This window comes from Gymnogyps californianus, chromosome 4 (assembly GCF_018139145.2).
Source record: "Gymnogyps californianus isolate 813 chromosome 4, ASM1813914v2, whole genome shotgun sequence".
Classification (NCBI taxonomy): Eukaryota; Metazoa; Chordata; class Aves; order Accipitriformes; family Cathartidae; genus Gymnogyps; species Gymnogyps californianus.
The window spans coordinates 20,721,971-20,742,075 of NC_059474.1; the positions used below are offsets into that span (position 1 = coordinate 20,721,971).

At 41.9% G+C, this 20,105-nt stretch overlaps 1 protein-coding gene across 1 annotated transcript; it reads left to right on the forward strand.

The window, feature by feature from the left end:
• The first annotated feature begins 714 nt into the window (after window positions 1-714).
• On the forward strand, window positions 715-19,069 carry SLC34A2 (solute carrier family 34 member 2). The gene is made up of 13 exons (XM_050896334.1): window positions 715-768; window positions 6,618-6,732; window positions 6,837-6,974; window positions 7,541-7,669; window positions 8,596-8,739; window positions 9,426-9,537; window positions 10,656-10,851; window positions 11,610-11,705; window positions 14,173-14,293; window positions 14,974-15,141; window positions 16,528-16,644; window positions 16,732-16,856; window positions 18,494-19,069. The coding sequence occupies exons 2-13, from the start codon at window positions 6,627-6,629 to the stop codon at window positions 19,067-19,069; spliced, it is 2,028 nt and encodes a 675-aa protein (XP_050752291.1). The 5' UTR covers window positions 715-768; window positions 6,618-6,626.
• Window positions 19,070-20,105: the final 1,036 nt, after the last annotated feature.

Here is a 20,105-nt window from a genome sequence, read left to right on the forward strand (position 1 = left end):
AGCAATGCTAGTGACTGCTTTGTCTAATCTGTAATGCCATACTGTATTTATTGAATAACTTACCGATTTATCATATAGTCTTCTTCCTCGCTAGCATTCTGAATGCGATTATCAAAGGTGTCCTTACATCTTTAAATCTCGTTTAGAAGGAAAGCCACAGCCAAAATGCTAATGAGCTCGCCTTAATTGTAAACATTGAGCACTGATAAGAATGAAACTCCATCCTCTGTTCTCAAAGAAGTTCTTACGTGTTTCCTACTTACACCGCTTTTTATCTGATTCTCCTTCACTTCTGTTCTTAGGCAGATTAATAGGTACCTGAACAGACAAATAACAGTACTACATCTTCTTCACACCCTTTTGACAGACTTTTGAGATTGCAAAATATTTTTGGAAAATTATTATTGGAAAAAAGATTACTGAATAATCAGGCGGATGGCAATTTTTCAGGCTGGAACAAACCGTTCCCCAGCATTCTCATGAACACGTTAGTAACTTGTACTTAAATGCTGATGGGACATTTTTTAGAATGTGATAAGTGTGAAATAGCCCGTAGTTTTATCAGTCTTGGTTGCTGCCCACTCCTGCTAAAAAAAGGTTGATTGTGATCATTAAGTTGCAGGTAGGCAGTGCCTCTGGACTGTAAAATAGGAATGTCAGTGCGCAGTGATGAAAGCAAACTTTGCTCAACACCTGTCTATATATATTGCAGGTTTCAGTGGCTGCCCAGTTGATCTGTTCGCTCTGTTGTCTGGGAATAAAGAAGTGGTAAGTAAGAACAACTAAGACCAAGTTTTCTTTTCTTCTTTTTTGAACTTGTTTAGCTTATAAATCCAAAGCTCTGCTTTTGCAGCTCAAGGAATGGCAACAGAGAGCTAACGTGGGGAACTGGAGTGGCATGTGAAATGTCATCCACTTGTTAGCATTTTCACCTTGTGTTCTTTCAACTGCATTTATATTTTAAGGAAGTGATAAAAAATCATAGTTCTAAAACCAAACTGTGCTATTTTTTGTCTGCAAATAACTAGATATATTTTTATGGAATATGGTAAAGGAAAAAAGCATTTTATTAGCAGCTGTTAAAAACCCCCAGAAACAACTGCCTATAGCATAAGAAAGTATTGTTTTAACTATTATTTGGACTGAAAAGAAGTGAGATTTTTAAGTCATAGTAATCAGTGGTATTGGATACTGGAAAATGTCTAGGATATGATTAATGAAACATTGGAAGGAAATACTGTCAGTTCGTGTGTTAGCATAGATAGTGTGTAAAGTCTGTGTGCTGCACTATGGCCATGTCAGGCTATTCTTGATGGAAACATTTCCTTATGCTAATTCGGTTTGATACACAGAGGTAAAAGGAATACATTAGTCCAATGTCGTTAGCTCCACTAACGTGGCGGTAGGCAGAAATCAACTGGTTTCTCAGTAACTTTTATTAGCAGCTCTTCCATTAGATCAGTAAGTCTTTTTAATGTCATTACTTTTTCCTCTCTTGATTCTTTGCTATGTGTTTTGTGTTTGGGACGGGGTAGATCTATTATATTTCCTTGTTGGTGGGATTATTTTTTTTGCTGTTTTTTTATTTAAAAAGTTTAGGTTTGGTTTGTTTTTTTTTCTAAAAAAGTAATTGTTTTGCTTAAATACCTAGTAGGCATTTCAAGTAGTTCACTGATGTTTCCTGGCTCTGGCTCCTCAGTGGCAGTGTCCGGTGCTTTGCTTGGTTGTGAACACAAAAATTAATGTTTGGGATTCATTTTCTCTCTGCACTTGCTTAGAAATTAGTTCTCTTTACTAGTTTGTTTTATATGGTGTTTTAGTTTTGCTATGCGTTAGGTTCAAGCTTGTGAGCAATAAGTCTCAGGGATCCATAGGAATGAACAGTGAGCACAATGCTCATTTTTTTTTGGCTTTCATGTATCTATTTTTTCCTTTACTACTACATTAGCTGAAAGTTTATATCCTGGCTAAGCCTGCTAACTTATTGAGAGAAAAAGCCCCAAGGAAGCGGCTGGTGCCAGAGCGAAGACAAGACTTCCCTAGCAAGGCTGAATCATTGCTGGTGTTTGTTTAAGTCATTGCCTGTTCTGTTGCACCTGGGGCTTTGTGGCCGCCATGGAACAGGTTCTGGGGCAAAACTATCAGCTCATGTAAAGCTACTGAATGAATTTGTGCTGGCTGAGGATCTTTCCTTTCCTGTCTCTACATAATGTGCTTCTATAATGGAAATGATACATTTTGAGGGGAAAAAGACAGTATTTCTTCAGACTGTGTATAAGAAGGATTGCTATGCAGCTTGGTCTTTACTCCTATGAAGTATGTATGGTAAATATTCATGTTTACTAAGTCATATAGTCAGATATCAGATTAGCTGATAAATCCCTTTTTAACATAAAAACCATAGCACAGTGGTGAATGACAAGAAAGTGACGTGTTTTTGCAGAAAAGCTGAGAGAGAAGGAGAGCGAGTGAGAGAGGGGAAAGCCGGGCTGCACCCAAAACTTGATTTGGAGCTGCTTAAGCAACCTGTAGGCGCATGTATGGTCATGTTGGTGGTTGTTGCAGTGATTACCAGTTGGTTTTGAAAATACTGCTATTTTCTGCAGTACTTTTATTTCATCTTGGTTTGACTGGGTCTGTTCCCCTGGAGGTGAGATTTCTTTAAGGCTTACTGCTTCGTAGTTCTTATTTCAGGCACAATGTGGCCTTTCAGTGAGCTGTCACGGGTGGAGAGGTACAAACAATACCGTCCAGGCACATGCAAGTGGTAGTTCATATTCTCCATGTTAAGTCCAGCAAAATAAATACATTTACAACTGTTTCTGATTTAAAACTGAAAAGCACCGAGAGTCTAGCCCTGCAACAGAGGCAATGCTGTTACAGTCCAATGAGTCACTGAGGAACGCAATATAGGGCAACTGCATGACACCTAGTGTTGCTCAGATAATTCCCCAGAGACTTTAACTCTTTGAAATGCTGCAGTGAGAGAGTCAGTATGGATATAAAAACCACGGGAGCCCACTTTGGCTTCAACTTTCTCTCACATTTTATTTCAGAATTTGAATGCCATTGATTTCCATCTATCTCCCTCTTAGGAGTGGGAGGTTTCAGTTTCTTTTAGAGTTAGAAAGGATGTCACATCTAGTTAGCATTTTCCGAAGGCGAGGAAAGACTATACTTACAACGAAAGGAGCACACACGATGGTGTGAGAGGATTTGCCGCCAGGTTCACCGAAACGGACTGGATTACAGTTTGCACAGGCATTAGTTTTCAGACCTTTGCAATATGCATAGCGTATTTTGACCTGCCACTTTCAGGAGGAAATTAGCTCCCATTTCAGCACAGCTCCGAACAGGTGGATACCCAAAGCGCCAATGCTTATCCAGATGCGAGCTCCACGACTACGCCCTGGGTGCAGGCATCCTGGCCGGCGTCCTGCCAGCTAAAGCAGGAACTGGACGCGCGGTGCTGAGACACCCAGGCTGGCACGGGGATGGGCAGAGCTCATCACTCCAGGCACCTCATCCAGCAATTGTGGCTATCCTGCCTTTGGACCTGGACCGGTGCGTCCAGCTGAACGTAGCTCCTTGTTGCGGTGTGCGTCGTCACCAGCCCATCCTCTGCCCGTTCTCTTAACATGTTCCTTCGCAGTGTAGTTATGTCTTCGGTGTTCAAAAGTAAACCACTATTAGGGTTTTCATTGTCATTTATATCTTGCGTCAATGATGTTGGTCTTTTATACCGCGCCTGACGTCAGCCTTTCCAAAGGCGCATATGAGCTGCCAGGGAATGATGCAGTTAGCTTTGTCACCCCACTGCTCTGCTGCTCCCCAGCACCCAGATTTTCTTCTGAGTATTTTCTCAAGATGTTAATGTCTGTATTTGGGCCAAGGAAGAATTCTCTGAAGGGAAAACTGTAGAATGTAGATTATCCTTGTAGCAGAGTGATTAATTAACAGTGAGTAGCTGTGGCCAGGACTCTAGCAACCAGAGTATCAGGTGGCTGTAAACTATCTTCTCAGCTGTTCCTCTTAACAAAAGTCGGGATCTGGAGAAAGCTGACAGCTTTGGTAGCACTTCAAGGACCTAGATGGTTCTGCTTTCATCAGTGCTTGATACCAAACACACAGAATGGGCTGTTCTAGTAATACTTCTGCAAACCCAAATGCACAAGGCATATACTGTAAAGACCTCCAGTATTCAAATCTACCTTCCCAAATCATAGGTTGACTAGGGCTCATATGAATAATTTTTTATATGTACCTATAAAAAAACTTCCTCCACAGAGGTGGTCAACTCTCATTCTATGGTATTTAATCATATAAAGCAAAAACAATAATAATACATGACGTACCTGTGGGATCCTGAGCACCTCAGAAACATGGGAGATGCTTATTATGAAAAAATGCCCTGCTGAATTCTTGAATGGGGAGAGTTTATTCAGGAGACATAGAGGCTGTTTGTCTGCTGAAGTTTTCAAGCTCCAGTTTCTCCAGTGAATGCATCAGCTCAGTTTTCATACAGTAACATGCAGGCTGAATCCTTCATTCCCATACTGAGCATAACAGAAGAGCTGTAGAAGTACTGATGGCATCTCTAGGGCTGGTGGTGTCCAGCGTATTCTGTGTCTGTCCATGGCAGGAATATGTTGTCAATGCAACTTCACGTCTGAATTTCCAATGCATTTTCACGATTGCATTTCACTGAAGAAGCACTTGTGCTGAGCAGTTATGTTCTTTAGAGCTCTTTAAATGCTGAACGTGTATAAATGAAACTCGCTTAACAAGATGGAGGTGTTCTGGCATGGGTGGGGCTCAGAGGTTGTTCTGGCATGGGTGAAAATATGAGAATTTGCTCCAAGCAAATGGAAACTCTTGTTGAAACAAGCAAGAGTGATTTTCTTCCATCTGTTCTGAGATCTTTCTTTGTGTATCTTGGGAGCTGCTCTGGATCTTATGACCCAGATAAAGAATGTTTAAAAGCATAGTTTTTGCTAGTGGGATGGTAGAATAATTTTTCCTGCTAATGTGGAAGGGGAGATACTCTTTTCTATGTGGAGTGCCAGAAAACAATACCCTCCTCTGTTACAGTAAGACGTGAGTGATTTTGTCTGTGACATTTCCTTCCCAGCTAAAGGAGGAGGATGTGTGGCTTATTGACGTGGGCAGGGACAAAACATTTTCACCATCAGCTACATAAAGCATTACGATTAAATGAATGATTAATTATACTCCCTTAGAGTGGCTGCTAAATGCAGGTGAACCTTGTTTACAGGAGCATGATACCAACTCTGACACTGACTTTTGGAGGCTGGGCACGGGTGGCCTGTTTATGAGGAGCATTGCAGGCAAATTCGCTCACCAACGTTTCAGCTGCGCGGGTGCCAGACGAGTTGGCCGCAGGGCAGCTTTGCCTGCAGCACTGACCGACTCGTGTGGCAGAGAGGGTGAAAGAGACAGACCCGAAGGTGAGGATTTTCTGGGTAGGGTTCACTTCTCCCATTGTTTCCACTGAGTTTTCAGTCACGCTGGCTGAGCTAACCAACAAACAGCCTTATGAGCCTGGAAAGGTAGAAGTATTATCATATATTGCCTCAGCTCCCCATGGTCACCTTCCCTCTCTTTCATGTCACTCCCTCTGGCTTCTGATATTGGTGAAGTACATAAGTAGGACTCTTCCAGGTTTTGGTTCAAGGAACAGCCGCCTACTCCTCTTGTGGCTGGGCTAGGTCTGTCACATGTGCTTGTACCTGTGCCAGAAGGATTTGGCCGTGTGAAGTCTTATTTTTTAGGTTATTATTTGTTAATATTTGTTATAATGCATATCAAATGTGCTCAAAAGGGGTCAGGAAGGAAGAGGTTCAGACAGAGAGCCTATGTGAGATGGGTGAGCCTGACCTTGTTGCCACTAACTCAGCTTCACTTGCACCAACAGCTGTGAGTTACAGGCAAATATAGACCTGCAAATGGCCACTGCTGTCTAGTTATGCTCTTGTCCAGTTGTTCAGTAAACATCATTCTGGAGCTTGAAACTCTGGCATCTTCCTCCACCTTGTCCAGGATCATGTTCCCCTCCATGCTTCCATGGGAATGAACCAGTAAAGGCAACAAGAAGATGTGTTTAGCATACGTGAGCCAAACTAGGCAATATTTTAGGGAAGAACTTTCTTTGCTAAGGTCTGAATTACCAGTTTGGTAAAGGCAGTTAGTTAAATCCAGAAATTGGAAGAAAGTAAAACAGTCCTCTGACTTTTTGCTGAAAGGAGATAAAATGAATTAAAGAAAAGAAATGCCTAAGGTTTGGAAAGCAGAGGAATCTTTGCTTTCATAACAGTCAAAAGTGAACAAAAATACAGGCATGAGATGGAAATAATTTTTTTAAATTGTCTAAATTGCACAAATAAAATCAATTGTGTGATTTAAAAAATAATTGAGAAATCAATTTCACAAATAAAGGAATAATTCACAAAGGTTAGTAAAAAGCTGTGTTCAAGGACAAATTGCTTCCATTCCATTTCATCTCTTTTGCTCTTAAACTTACTCATATTTCTCACATACCCTGTTGTAAGTTGAATATTTTGACTGCACATGCATTTTAATCAGCACTGCTTTGTTAGTCACAGATCATGGCTCCCTGGCCTGAGGTGGAAAAGCCTGAAACCAATAACTATATTGGGGACTCTTCCATACAAAACCAGAATATGGCTGGGAAAGAAGGAGAAAATCACAAAGGTAATGTGTGCTCACCTGTGAGTGACAGAGATATATAAGTTTGGGGGCTCCTTGGAGAAGATGGAAAGTAATTAAACCATTTTTTTAATGTTCTATTTCATCAGGCAACGTGGCTTCACTTGGAAATAAAGGGGAAATTCAACCTGCATTTTCCACAATAGCCTTGATAGATGAGACAAGGCCAGAAGAAGGCGACCCATGGGCTCTGCCAGAACTGCAGGACACTGGAGTCAAGTGGTCAGGTAGCCGTTTCTCAGTAAATAAGTTACCTGCATATATTTTTTCCATCACTTCTGCTCTCTTTTCTCGGTTATTTTTCTGAAATATTTGCTGCAGAATTGAATTTAAGATTTGAGGAGTTTTCAGATGCAGGCTTTACACTTTGCCTCACCTTCCCCAACAGTGAATGGGGATATTACATTTAGTCAGTTAAGAAGAATCTAGAAATCATGTTGCTTACCCTCCTTAAAACACAAGGAGATATATGGAAAACAATCCAAAACTAATATGGTTTTATATCCAGGCTCCTATTGGTCTTTCTTTACTCAGTAGGATGACTGTGTAAAACTGAGGGTCAATCTCAGACTGTCATATACCAAAAGCTTTTACATGGTAAAACGAGGTGAACAAACTACCTACTTCTGCAGTTAAAATTTGATTAAGAAGAACATTCTTTCGGGTTTAATCACACACTGGGGTCACAACACTGTCTTTGACTCCATAGTCTCTGCTTGTGCGCTAGACTGTTCCAGAGAGAACACCAGACACATCAAGCAAGTCTTTTATGCATAATGTATTTGTTTTGCAGAACTGGATAGAAAAGGAAAAATCATTCGTGTACTCTACGGGATAGGGAAGTTTATTATGCTACTTGGACTACTCTACTTTTTCGTGTGTTCTCTTGATGTGCTGAGCTCTGCTTTTCAACTGGTAGGAGGTATGAAAATGTCTAAAATATCAAGAATAAACTATGAATTTCATAGTAAATTTCATCTGAGTGACTAAATTACAAGTATCATTCCTCAAGAACATTCTCCATAGATTTATGTGTTGAGATATAGATTCAGAAGGAAGTAGCTCTGATTGAAGACTGACCTTCATTTGTTTGAAAGGGCCTTTGTTTCTCAAATTCCAAATAGCTGTTGATGTAGAGATTATTGGCCCCAATTTCTTAGTAGGTTCCTGTTACTTTAGTGACAGTTACCACGAATACATCTGTGCATAAATCTGTCCCATGTGAAAGACATTTCAACAAAGTGAAATATGAAAATTGCACTCTTGATCAAAGCATCCAGCACTGAAATGTCCCCCAAATCCTCCAAAGATGAAAACTGTTGAAATGTATTTTTTACATTTACTTATCTCCAAGGATTGAATTCTGCTGATGGATTCAGAAGAGGTTATCAGAGAAATATGTGAGCTTCTGTGGAGGTATTTTGGATTTTTGGCAACACAGAAAGCTACAGGAACAGAATTACTCAGGATTATTAATATAGTTGTCCTTGATGCAGTAACCAAAAATATCAAGGCAGTAATAGCATTTAAATCTAGGCGTGTGTGGTATTTTGTCCTACAGTCTTTCCTCTGATGGCTGTGGTTTTATATGGTTCTCTGCAGAGTTCGGTAGAGCTTGTTCAGTCACTGAAATGAGAGAATATAAAGTATTCTCTGATAACTGAGAAGCTGAGAGTTCAGGACCTGAATTTGGATCCCTGGGCTACATCATCCTGTACATTTTTTGGCTGGCAAGCATGGCTATATACGTATCAATTAAATGGTTGAATGATCTTTAATTAAACGCTCTGACAATTCCTGTGGACTTTACCTTGCACTTCCCTCACTCTGAGAATATGTTTTTTGTAGGTAAAGCAGCAGGGGACATTTTTCAAGATGATTCAGTGCTGTCTAATCCTGTTGCGGGATTGGTGATTGGAGTTCTGGTGACCGTGATGGTCCAGAGCTCCAGCACTTCTTCATCCATTGTGGTCAGCATGGTGTCCTCCACATGTAAGTCTGCTTACAGTATCTTCTTAGAGATCACTCATAAATCTTGGTCCGGTGTGCAAACATTCCCACCTGTGTTCAAGTTGTAGAAGCTTTGGGTGTAAGAGTAGTGACTGCAGGAAAAGATTTTCGCAGCCGTTGCCCTGATATAAAATAAAAATTTAAAAAGTACTACTACTACTACTACTACTACTACTAATCATAATAGTAGTAGTAGTAGTAGCAGCAGCAGCAGCAGCAGCAGCAGTAATAATAGTAAGTCCACAAGTGCAATGAAAATCATTGGAAGCCTTGGCATTCAATGCATTAATTTTGGAAGTATCTGCATACATTTCTCATGTTAGCCAGTTACTGAACTTCATTTCTTTCTGTGGCATCGTTTCAAAATTCTGCAGTAAGTAGGAAAATGCCTGGGTAAGAAGAGACTTTATCTTACTCTGGCCCTCTAACATGTGGTGAAAAGGGATAACCATGGGCTGCAGTTTCAGTGGAGATCACGGGACTATGGGAGTACCACATTCCCAGGGGGCTTGATTAAAGCAAACATACCTGGAGTGGAGTGCCTAATCCCAGTGACGTCAAGGGAAGTCAGGGTTCCAGTGACATTAATAGATGTTAATTTTCATTGGAGCAAAGAGCTTGCTGATGATCTGATTTTTTCATTCAGTGCTTCCTTTTCTGCTTTCTAGTGCTGACTGTTCAATCAGCTATTCCTATCATAATGGGGGCAAACATTGGCACCTCAGTTACAAACACGATTGTGGCACTCATGCAAGCCGGGGACAGGAATGAATTTAGAAGGTATTGTACTTAAATACTAGATCTGAAAAGTTGCTTTTCTTCCTTCTTTGTAGGTTTTCTTCTATATTCCCTATCACTACTACAGCCATTCAACCTTTCTATTGACCAAAATTTGAATGTCTAGTTAGAAAAGTCACAAGCACGGCCATGGCCAAGGTATAATGCTGTCTAGATATATGGCTTCATATACTTGAAGAAAAGCATATTGGGTTCCTTTAAAAGTTTTGTGTTTTTGTGAGAATCCACCATTTTTAACTGGATCTTGCACAAGGATAAATTTTCAACTGCTCCCACTATACCACCCACCTTTGATTATCTCTTAATTATGGGAGGGCTGTATAAGAAGTTAGTATTATGGTATTTTGGTCTACTCTCCTTAAAAGAGACTTCAACATTGAAGGTTTTTTAAGTCTACAGTAAGCAAGAGCTGGTAACTGTAGAGAAGTGAAGTGTTCTGGCTGTCAAATATATACAGTGAAAACTTTTAGACTGCCACTTGACATTATCACTGAGAGAGCTCATGGCTTACTGGAGATGGGCAGTAAACTTGGGAGGGATATGAGACTTTGGTACCTTGTCATTTATGGCATACCAGACGTATGAAATACACTTAGCCAAAGCCTCTGAGGGAAGACCTGTGACTCCTCAGGCTGTGGAGGAGAAGCTGGAAGGGAGCTGTACACCAACGGTTTGCAGGAACATGTGAGAGCGCTGCAAAGAGCCATCTTCCCCCATGAGTCAGGGAGAACAGGTCCCAGAGGCAACACCTGGCTGAGGATTAAAAATGTACCAAAAATGGGTGAGAGGCAAAACAGATGTAGGCTGTACAGCCACTACTTTCTTCTAACAAGTACTCTTGGCAGCCTCGTGTTAAGGATCACTTCTGCTGTTTCTAGTTTGCCTTGTTTCATTCACCTGGCTGGCTCTTTCACTCGGTCAACGGTGTGGAGACAACTTACCGCTCTACAGCAAAGTAACCATCTCCTGTGACCCCAGAAATGAAATGATTCCCATCTTGAAATGGGCTTTGTCCCCACTTCTGTAATTTCATATTTAACTGATGTTGTGCACATGTTGTTTAATTACAAGCAGCTCTGTTTTTTAATTTTTTCTCACAGGGCCTTTGCTGGGGCAACAATCCATGATTTCTTTAACTGGCTTGCTGTGTTTGTGCTGTTGCCCATTGAAGTTATTTCTGGCTATCTTTACCATCTCACAAGTGCTATAGTTGAGTCCTTTCATCTTGAAAGTGGTGAGGATGCCCCTGAGCTACTAAAAGTTATCACAGACCCCTTTACAAAGCTCATCATTGAGGTAAGCTCTTTCTTCAAGGAAGCTGCTTACTTGGTTCAGTCACAGCTAATCAAAATGCTCTGAATATGGAGGGAGGGGGCTCCCACTTCTCTGCATCACCCCCTCAAGCTGTGTGTGCTTTGGTCCCATCTCATTAGCAGATGGATTCTTCTTTTTATTATCTATTCTTTTTATATCATAAAGCCCCAGCTCTATATTTCCTGTTTCTATTTCCCCCACATTTCACCTTAATGATGATAGACTAGCTAGGAGGTCTGGGAAGGCAGGTGAGGACAAATACAGCCACCTGGGATGGATGGGATGGCAGCCTGTCGCCTGGACATTGGCAGATAGTACTAGCTAAGACAACCTAGCACATCCAGAAGATCTGCATAGGACCTGAAGAGATGACACTGAAATTATGGGAAACTCGCAGACATCTGGAGGTCCAGCTGGAGGCCGGGGGGATGCGCACAGCTGCTAAAGTGACAATAAATGCATTTATGCAGTTGTGTCAGTGTAGTTGTTTAAACAGAAAGGGTGAGATGAGGTGGTGGGTGATTTGGGGAGAACAAGACACAGTGTTTGTGTGCGTAGAGTTGTACCTGTTTCTGGGAGTAAACCCCCTCTTACCTGTTGGGGAGCAGCTCTAGCATTAGAGATGGTCATGCAGGCTTTATGCAGTTGAGCTTCCAAAGGCAGTTTTTTGAGTAGAGCTGAATGGAGGTCTGTGATGCGAGTTGGAATAATGCTTTTTTTTCTTCTTTTTCTTTATAAAGCTTGATAAATCAGTAATAAATGCAATTGCTACAAATGATGAATCGGCAAAAAACAAAAGCCTGGTAAAGGTTTGGTGTGTAACTGAAACCAATGTGGTGAGTATCATGCTAAATTCATTGTCAGGTTCTTCAGGAAATATATTACTGATCTGTAGCTGACACTCCTTATCATAGGATTGTGAAATTAGATTTTTAAATGAGTATTTTTTTTTGCAGCAGAAAAAGAATGAAAATAATTCAGTATCATTTTTGCTCCACTTAAACCAAGGATGTCATACCAGTGGTGAGCTTGACTTGGTTGCTTTCGGTACCATGCAAGCCCTTGCTTATCAGAACTGGTGGTTTGGAGCCAAGCCTTTTACTCCTTTCACATCCAAATGCCTTTAAACTCTGATACTCCTACTGACTCCCTGAAAGTGGAAAAAATCTGCAATATAGGCCAACGAAAATATCTTTTTGCCCGCCATTTATCTATTGATCTAACCAGGTTTAGTTTTATGTGTGTTAGGGTGATCTGGTGGCAGCTGGTTATTTGCAGCTTTCTTGGAAAACTGCCCTTGGAGAAAGCCTCTGTGGGGCTATGTCCTGTAGTTCTTCACCCAAGCAACACTGCAGCTTGAAGGAATCTGTTGCCCAGGTCGACACCAATGAGTATTTTGGTAAACTGTGGAGCTGAGTGTTTGGTTTGCGTTGTTCAGCTAACTAACAATTAGAGCATTAAATATCCCTTGGATCTCTAATTAGACTATTCTACTTGTTGGTATGTATAGAAAAGTAATTCCTGAAGTCCTGAGGTAGAAAATACGTAAGGACACACAGCGGAGGTTAAAATTAAGTACTTGGGTTTTTAGAGGAGCCCAGCTCCCGTTGAATGACGGTCTGGATGGCCAGCGAAATGCTAGCTAGGGAGATAGTGCCAGGAGCAGAGCTGTGCTAATGTGAAACTCTGCTCAGGTTACACTGCTGAGGAGCTGAGTATTTCATCTCAGGGGAGGCATGATGCTTGGGCAGCTGTACTGCTTTCAGGCCCTCAGCCCACACTTGGCTACCCCTTCGCCACACTGCCCGGGCAGGCACAGCCTAACTCTCAGTGAGGTCTGAGCCCCTGAGTCGTACAGTCCCCCCACTCTTAGAAGACAAGCAACTGCACAGAAGGTGTAGGCTGAGGGTTACATTTCCATATACACATTTTTTCCTGTGTTTGTCTGTATTTTGGCTGTGTAACTACTGCCGAAGCATATAGTCAAATTACAAAAACACATGAAACCCCTACAAGCTTGACTTGAACTTGGTGAGGGAAGAGGAAGGTCATTTAAATTATTTACATTCCTAGTGGGTTAAACTCATTTCTGGCAAAAATGATTAAAGAGACTTCTGGCAGGGATAAATACATGCAGACCCCATATGTTTAAAGCAAAACATAAGGATAAACATTTTGATCTAATGCAGCTGCTTTGAAACTCAGATGTTTGAAAAAATTTCAGGAAGGCAAGAAACAACATCGTGTTGTGTTTGTAAAGGCTGACGTGTTGGGGAGGCTGGAGACCAGGCACTCCCTGAAGATATGGGGGCACTGGATCCACCCCGGCTTTGCCCATCTGCATCAGCTGGAGGGGGAATGCGAATGCAGGTGTCTGCAGGCAGTGCCCAGCAAGAAAATGTGATTTCTCTTTCCCCGTTTCTGCAAAAGAGAATTGCTCAAACATGTCTTAAATATACCTCCTGTTCAGCAGTGTGGGTCAGAGTCCATTTGGCTGTTAGCTGCTCTTGTGGGGAAGTATAGTTCGGTCAGCAAACTCTTCCTTAATCTGCGTAAGGACTTACGAACCTAGTGTCAGAATGCAATACATCCGGGCTAGGAGCTCTTATAAGGAAGGTTTCATTGCAGTATAAATAGAAACTCAGGTTCAGCTCAGTAATACTAATGCTAATCATAGTGCTAGTAACTAGCTCTTAGATAGCATTTGAGCTTTAAAAAGGAAAGTAGTAGCAACACTTCTGTTTCTACAGACAGGAAAACTGAGGCACAGAAAGGCAGCATGAGCAGCTTGTGATCATCCAGCAACAGAGGCTGCACCAGTATTGTAGTATTCTGAATCACAGTCCTGTGCAGTACTCACCAGACCAGTAATTGCAGTTAAGATGACAGTAAAGAGGTCTTTCTTTGACCCAAGAAAGCTGTGACACTGGCTGGAAAAGAAATGCCACTGTCCCCCAGCTGCAGCCAGACAGGAACCTCATTCCACGAACCCTGACATCAGTAGTTAAGGTTCTTAGCTACTGATGACTTGGTGCTATGGTTATTACAATGTAGCAGGTTTGGTGGATATTTTAATCTTTAAATGTTGTATTGATTGACTTGGGTAACAGCACAACCATTTATCTTAAGAATGCAAAAAATTTTGCCTTGTCATTAATGTGGTGCCAGCTTACACTCCAACTTACAAATCTGCCTTTAGCCGATGAATGCTTGGTTGTAGTAAAAATCTAGAACTTTGCATGAGCTCTTAATGAGGGGTTGTAGGTGACCGAACTATCATCTGCTTTGTCTGGCAATCTTTAGACACTACAGAATGTCACAATTCCACCTTCAGAAAACTGCACATCTCCTGACCTTTGCTGGACCGAAGGAAATGTGACATGGACCATCAAGAACGTAACTGAAACAGAATATATCAGTAAATGTAAGTAGTAGAACTATTTCTCCTTTGGTAATATCTTTACAAATGTATATAGCTTTCTAATGGCGTTAACAACTTCAGAGTTATATCGAGAGGCACTTGCCTCTATATGGACACAAGCTACTGCTGCAGGTGCAGTCAGAGCAGCCCGTGCACTTTTATCTGGCTGCAGATGGATCTCTTTCATGCTCCCTGATATCAGTAATTGAGGTCTTCAGTATCATGTCACCCTTGCTGTTCAGGTGACTTGGAGCTGCAGTTACCTTGCTGTAATGGTTGCTTGGATATTTCCATCCCTATGCATGCCCTTCAGGACTTTCAACAGCCCTTCTCAGGCACGCAGCCACCTTTGGGAAGAGCCAACCCACCATCCGGCTCAGAGCACGCCAAAATTTCACGCCGTTGTATTCCTCTCCCTTGCACATGGTCACCCAGCTCCTGCCTGCCACACAGGGGTGTCTGCTGTGTATTTTATCAGCGCGTCCATACAAGAGCCCCTCTTGCCCCCTCAGACATAGCTTTGGTGGAGCAAGGGAGGTGGCGTTTTCACTCTTTGCATCACCCCCTCAGGCTGTGTGTGCTTTGGTCCCATTTTCTTAGAGGCATGTATGAAAACCAGAGCTCGGCTTGGGATCAGAAGCAAAAATGTGGCTAGGCCAATTCATTTTCCTTTTCTTTTTCAGGCCGGCATCTCTTTGCAGAAGCAGACCTGCCTGATCTTGCCATCGGTCTCATCCTTCTGGCTTTGTCCCTGCTTGTTCTGTGCTCCTGTTTGGTGATGATCGTTAAGCTGTTAAACTCTGTGCTTAAGGGACAAGTGGCAAGCGTTATCAAGAAGACAATCAACACTGGTAATTATCTGCTTTTCCTGAAGATTGTTTTCAGGAATGCCGAGGACACTGAGCACGTTTATTGATATCTCCTGTTCTGGCAGATATTATAGAATAGTTTAAAGAAAACAGTATTAAACCAAAATCCCCGCCCCCTCCCCCCCCGACATTTTTTCTCCCAAGAATATTATTTTCTTTCTTTTAAAAGTCTATTAGCGAACAGCTTGCTTGAGAATTGCAGCAGATTAACAGCAACAGAGACCAAAGTCCAGGCTCTGTTTCTTGATGTATAATCATTAGCTGTTAGAAATGTAATGTTCCCATCCTCAAAAGATAGTGCTGAAGTGCTGAGATCGTGATTGCCTGCTCTGGCACAGAGCCCGCATGTTTCTTCTAAAGTAAGTTGAAAAAAAGTTTGTAGTGATTAATGATCTAATTCCCTTTGCTCGCCCTGTTCCACTGCTTAACCGTCTCTTCAGTAGGACAAGGCCGCCCTGAATAGTGGTACTTTCTGTCTTTCCCTGTGTTCTCCAGGTGTTTTTTCAGCCTGGATCTGTTGAGTGCAAATGTGGGTTTTTTTTCACTTGGCTGCTTTTTCTTCATCCTCCCTTGAATGGAGAAGTTAGAACCTGTAGCAGAGCAAAGCAGTCCTGGCACATCTCTGGTTGTGGTTGGAGAGAGGGTTCACAGAAGTGGGGAAGGCAACAAAGTGGTCCCCATGATGTCTTCTCTTCTCCTGGGCAAAGAACACTGCCCGAATTAAAAACGAGAGGTAGAAAGTAATCAGCTGCTGGTTACTGTTCATTTGTGATCTACTCTGTGTTCCTCTGTGTCTTCCCAATTGATTAAGTCCTCACTTGGCTCACTCATAAATCTGCAGACTACAGGGGACCATTGTGCCTAGTTTCTCTAACCAGTGTGATTAGCTTTTCTTTGCAAGAATTAACCAGTGAATTCTTAGGAGGTGATCTGCTTGAAACTAGTTAGAACAAACCACCTGATTTTCTCAGGATGGTCTTCAGAGCTTTCTGAAGGTCCAGTCCATGCAGTGGGTGCCTGCTCGCTGAAACCAAGGCACTCAACACACCTAGAAGGTTTTGGGTTGACCTCTGTGGAAACATTTCTGGTACCTAATTGTATTACAACAGAGATGCTACCCTGGGTCAGCACAAATGTCTACCTAGTCTAGTATCCATCTCAAAGTGTATCCAGTGGTGGAAGGCTGGAGAGGGAGACAGCGAACAGAGTAACTTAGAGCAGTAGAACTGACTCTGACCCATAATTGTCATTTAAGAGACAATATGCAAACAATATATCTACATGCTTAATAGTCTTTTCACTGCTGTGTTACTGTTACATAGAGCACTCTTTTGTCCTAAAGACAATGTTCTCCCCCTATTTTTTCAGATTTCCCATTTCCTTTTACTTGGCTGGCTGGATACCTGGCTATGCTTGCAGGGGCTGGTATGACCTTCATTGTCCAAAGTAGTTCTGTTTTCACATCTGCTATTACACCCCTTGTTGGTAAGTTGTCAATACTGTATTCTTTATCCCCATGTTTTATCTTCTCCATCATTCTGAAACCACTCAGTCCTGTTTCTTTTCTCCTAGGCATTGGCGTTATAAGCATTGAGCGCTCTTATCCCCTTACCTTAGGAGCTAACATTGGCACAACCACAACAGCTATACTTGCAGCTTTAGCAAGTCCAGGGAGTACATTAAAATATTCATTACAGGTCAGTATAAACCAATGCTTCTTTGACTTCATTTAGAAGTTGCAACTTTTCTGAAGAAAAACCTGACAAAATTGGCTCTGATGCAAATATGTCACGGATGTTGAGCCTGATTTTGTGTGTGCTGTTAATGACAGCTCATTCATTTCAACTGCTAGAGCAAAAAGCTTGTAGTAAGCATTCCCAGAATGTCGATATCTAGTAAAATCTTGCTTTCATAAGTTGGGCTTGATCTGATTGAATTAATTCAGAACTGAGACAGGGTGGGCCACTTGACCCCTGAGCGTGGGGTCTCTGCAGCTTGGAATTCACTGCCCACATCCCTGACAACTCTCTTAGGTAGTCCCCTATGAGGGTTACTAATTTCTGCAAGTTCCCTCCTCAGGACCCTAAGTCTGTTCATGCAGTGTACAGGGACTCCTGTAACCTGAGTGACGGCTGTACAACCCTTAAGATGGCAAGCTGTCTACCTGCTTGAGGTTGCAGTGAGCATCATGGCATCTATTTTCACATTGTAAATGTAATCTGAGTGGGTTTTATTGAATTCCTTGTTGCCTCAGACTATTTGAAAAGTGGGCAGCCTGGCTTTGGGCTCCCATTTACCGCCCAGTAAAGAACATTCCAGGCAGCAGATAACATTTGAATGAACCCTCTACATCAAAGAGTGAAAAGATAATGAAGTGTCCTTTGTGAATAGGATGAATGTTTTTTACTAGCCACAATAAATCAAGAAAATTACAGAAGCCATTTTATTGTCCTCAGGCATGATAGAACAGATGTAATCATGAGAAGATATTATCTTGACCAAGCTCAGATTTCATGATAACTTGCTGTTTTTATAACGTACTTTAAAAATAAACCCCTGTACTTTCATATTTACTTTAGTCTGATAACAGTTATAGAATGAAAATAAGATAAGGTAAGCAGGGAATGTACTGTTTTGTTCAGTATATGCTTATTCTGTCTAAGCGACTTCTCAAAGCTTTAGCAAGCAGGTGTCTCCACACTTAATTTTTAAAAAACAATTTTGAAGTATGTGAATCAAATGATTATGAAAGACCCAGACAAAGTCACATTCCAGGAATCTCCTCAGTGCCCTGTAAACTTTTAGCTAATTTTTGTAAAATCCAGGTTTGTATCATTAACAATTTCTCAATAGCCTGTATGCAACATCTAATTTACAGTTCCCATCTTTTCACTGAAAACTTATGGGTGCAGAACCCAATAATGAACAGTTCTCATGTGATTCTCATGCCTTACTAACAACGGGACTGTTTCCTGATAGCTGTTTCGTTTGTCAGCTTTATTTCTGATGGACTCCATTTCTTGCAGTTGAAAGCCACGTTTTGAGACTTCTCCATCTGTGGAGAGATACGTCATCCCCTCTAGGCTTGCCTTGTGTCCAAATGCTGTCTCCTGTTTGTAGGCAGTGATCTTTACAATGTGTGAGGTATTACTGAGTCCTTGCTTTGTGCTAGGAAAGGCCCTGCAGTGAAATAGCACGAAAGACAAGAAAAAAAAATGGGGAGCAAGGGAAGGGAAACTATGGAGTCTTAGTGCCACTGGAAGTTATCATCATGTGGGTAGGAACATTTAAAGGCATTTTAGCTAATGAACTTCTCAAATGTTTTTGCTTTCAGATTGCCTTGTGCCACTTTTTCTTCAATATCTCTGGGATTATTCTGTTTTACCCACTACCTTTTACCCGGCTGCCAATCCGCTTGTGCAAGGCCTTGGGAAATATAACAGCCAAGTACAGATGGTTTGCTATATTTTATCTTCTCGTCTGCTTCTTTCTTTTGCCTTTGTTTGTATTTGGTCTGTCACTGGCAGGCTGGCCAGTCCTTTTGGGTGTTTGCCTTCCCCTGTTTGCTCTTTTTATTGCTGTGGTTGTAATTAATGTTATGCAGTCGAAACGACCACATTCACTGCCTGAGAAGCTCCAAAATTGGGATTTCCTACCCATCTGGATGCACTCCCTAGAGCCCTGGGACAATATAATTATGTCTTCGGTCTCCTTTTGTGGGAAACACTGCTGCGGCTTCTGCAAGTGCTGCAAAGTCAATGCAGAACAGGAGGGTGCCAAAGACAAGCAACTAAAAACTATGGAAGTTTATGAAAACGCCATTGCGATGGCTGATGAAGAAAGAGGTGGAAGAAGGGCACCGGCTGCAGCTTGTGTTGAAAAAACAGGCACAAACAACACGGCCTTATAGTAGCGGATCAACCCATATTAGCAGAGATACAGCACAGGACAGTCAGGCTCTTGAAAACCACCTTGGACAATGCACTGAGGACAAAGTGAACATTTTGTTAGGTTCCTGCAGCCAGTGATATATCACTTATCAAGGAATGGAGTCAAACAAGCTTGACAGAGTCCCTAAAAAATCTATGATCAGTTGAAAAGCTAATGACAAGCTAATGTTCGCTTACAGAGGATCTACTGCGGTACCTTCATCCAATGCTATCAGTAGCAAACAAAAGAAAACCTGATGTAGTCCCATGAAGAGAGGGATGAAAGGAGTGGTGATCAATTCAAACTTAACTGAAAAACAAAAAAACAAACAATGCACCTGTAGAACAGCCTTTCTGACTTACTGGCTTATTCAGCGGAAGTTGCTTTATAATACCTAAAAAGCTCTGGAAATGGAGGAAAAAAAAAAAGAAAAAAAAGAGAATCCTAATGTTTTCATTGGTCTGTTTGCAGTGGTCAAAATGGAAAATAGTTTTCCCAGTACGGACAAAATCTATTCTATGTGTGTGAAGGAAAACGAAATGCTGGGACATCCTTCAGAAGCTCTGGGAGTCCTACTCTGGCATAAGGGTGTGCATAGGCCCATTTTGAGCCCTCTCTGTCTCCTTTAACACCGGGGACAGGAGTTATAATCTTTTATTATCTCAAGCTAAAGGCCATAGAAGTAATTGCTGATGCCTCTGCCTGCTGGGTTTGGAGACACTGGGTGGCTACCAAAGGGCTTGATGGACTCAGGATGTGGTTGTGTGGCCATTCCTCTCTCTAGATGGTCCTCTCCAATCCTGTTCACCATGTAAGCCCCCAATCAGAGGAATGGTGCAGGAGTGAGGACAAGAGGCCAGTGTAGGGGAGGAGACAGCCACCCAAGCCTGGGCTGACACCAGGAGATCTGTGTGCGACTGTGGCTCTGTTTGGCTGAGCCACAAAACGACTTTTCAGAGTAGCGGTGGAGACTGGCTTTAGAGCTACAAAAAAGGGAACCTGGAGAGCAGATTATG

Coding starts and splice junctions, on each gene's coding strand:
- SLC34A2 (XM_050896334.1), top strand. CDS start 6,627: ATGGCTCCCTGGCCTGAGGTGGAAAAGCCTGAAACCAATAACTATATT. Junction 8,740..9,425: donor CAGCATGGTGTCCTCCACAT/GTAAGTCTGCTT, acceptor TCTGCTTTCTAG/TGCTGACTGTTCAATCAGCT. Junction 9,538..10,655: donor GACAGGAATGAATTTAGAAG/GTATTGTACTTA, acceptor TTTTTCTCACAG/GGCCTTTGCTGGGGCAACAA.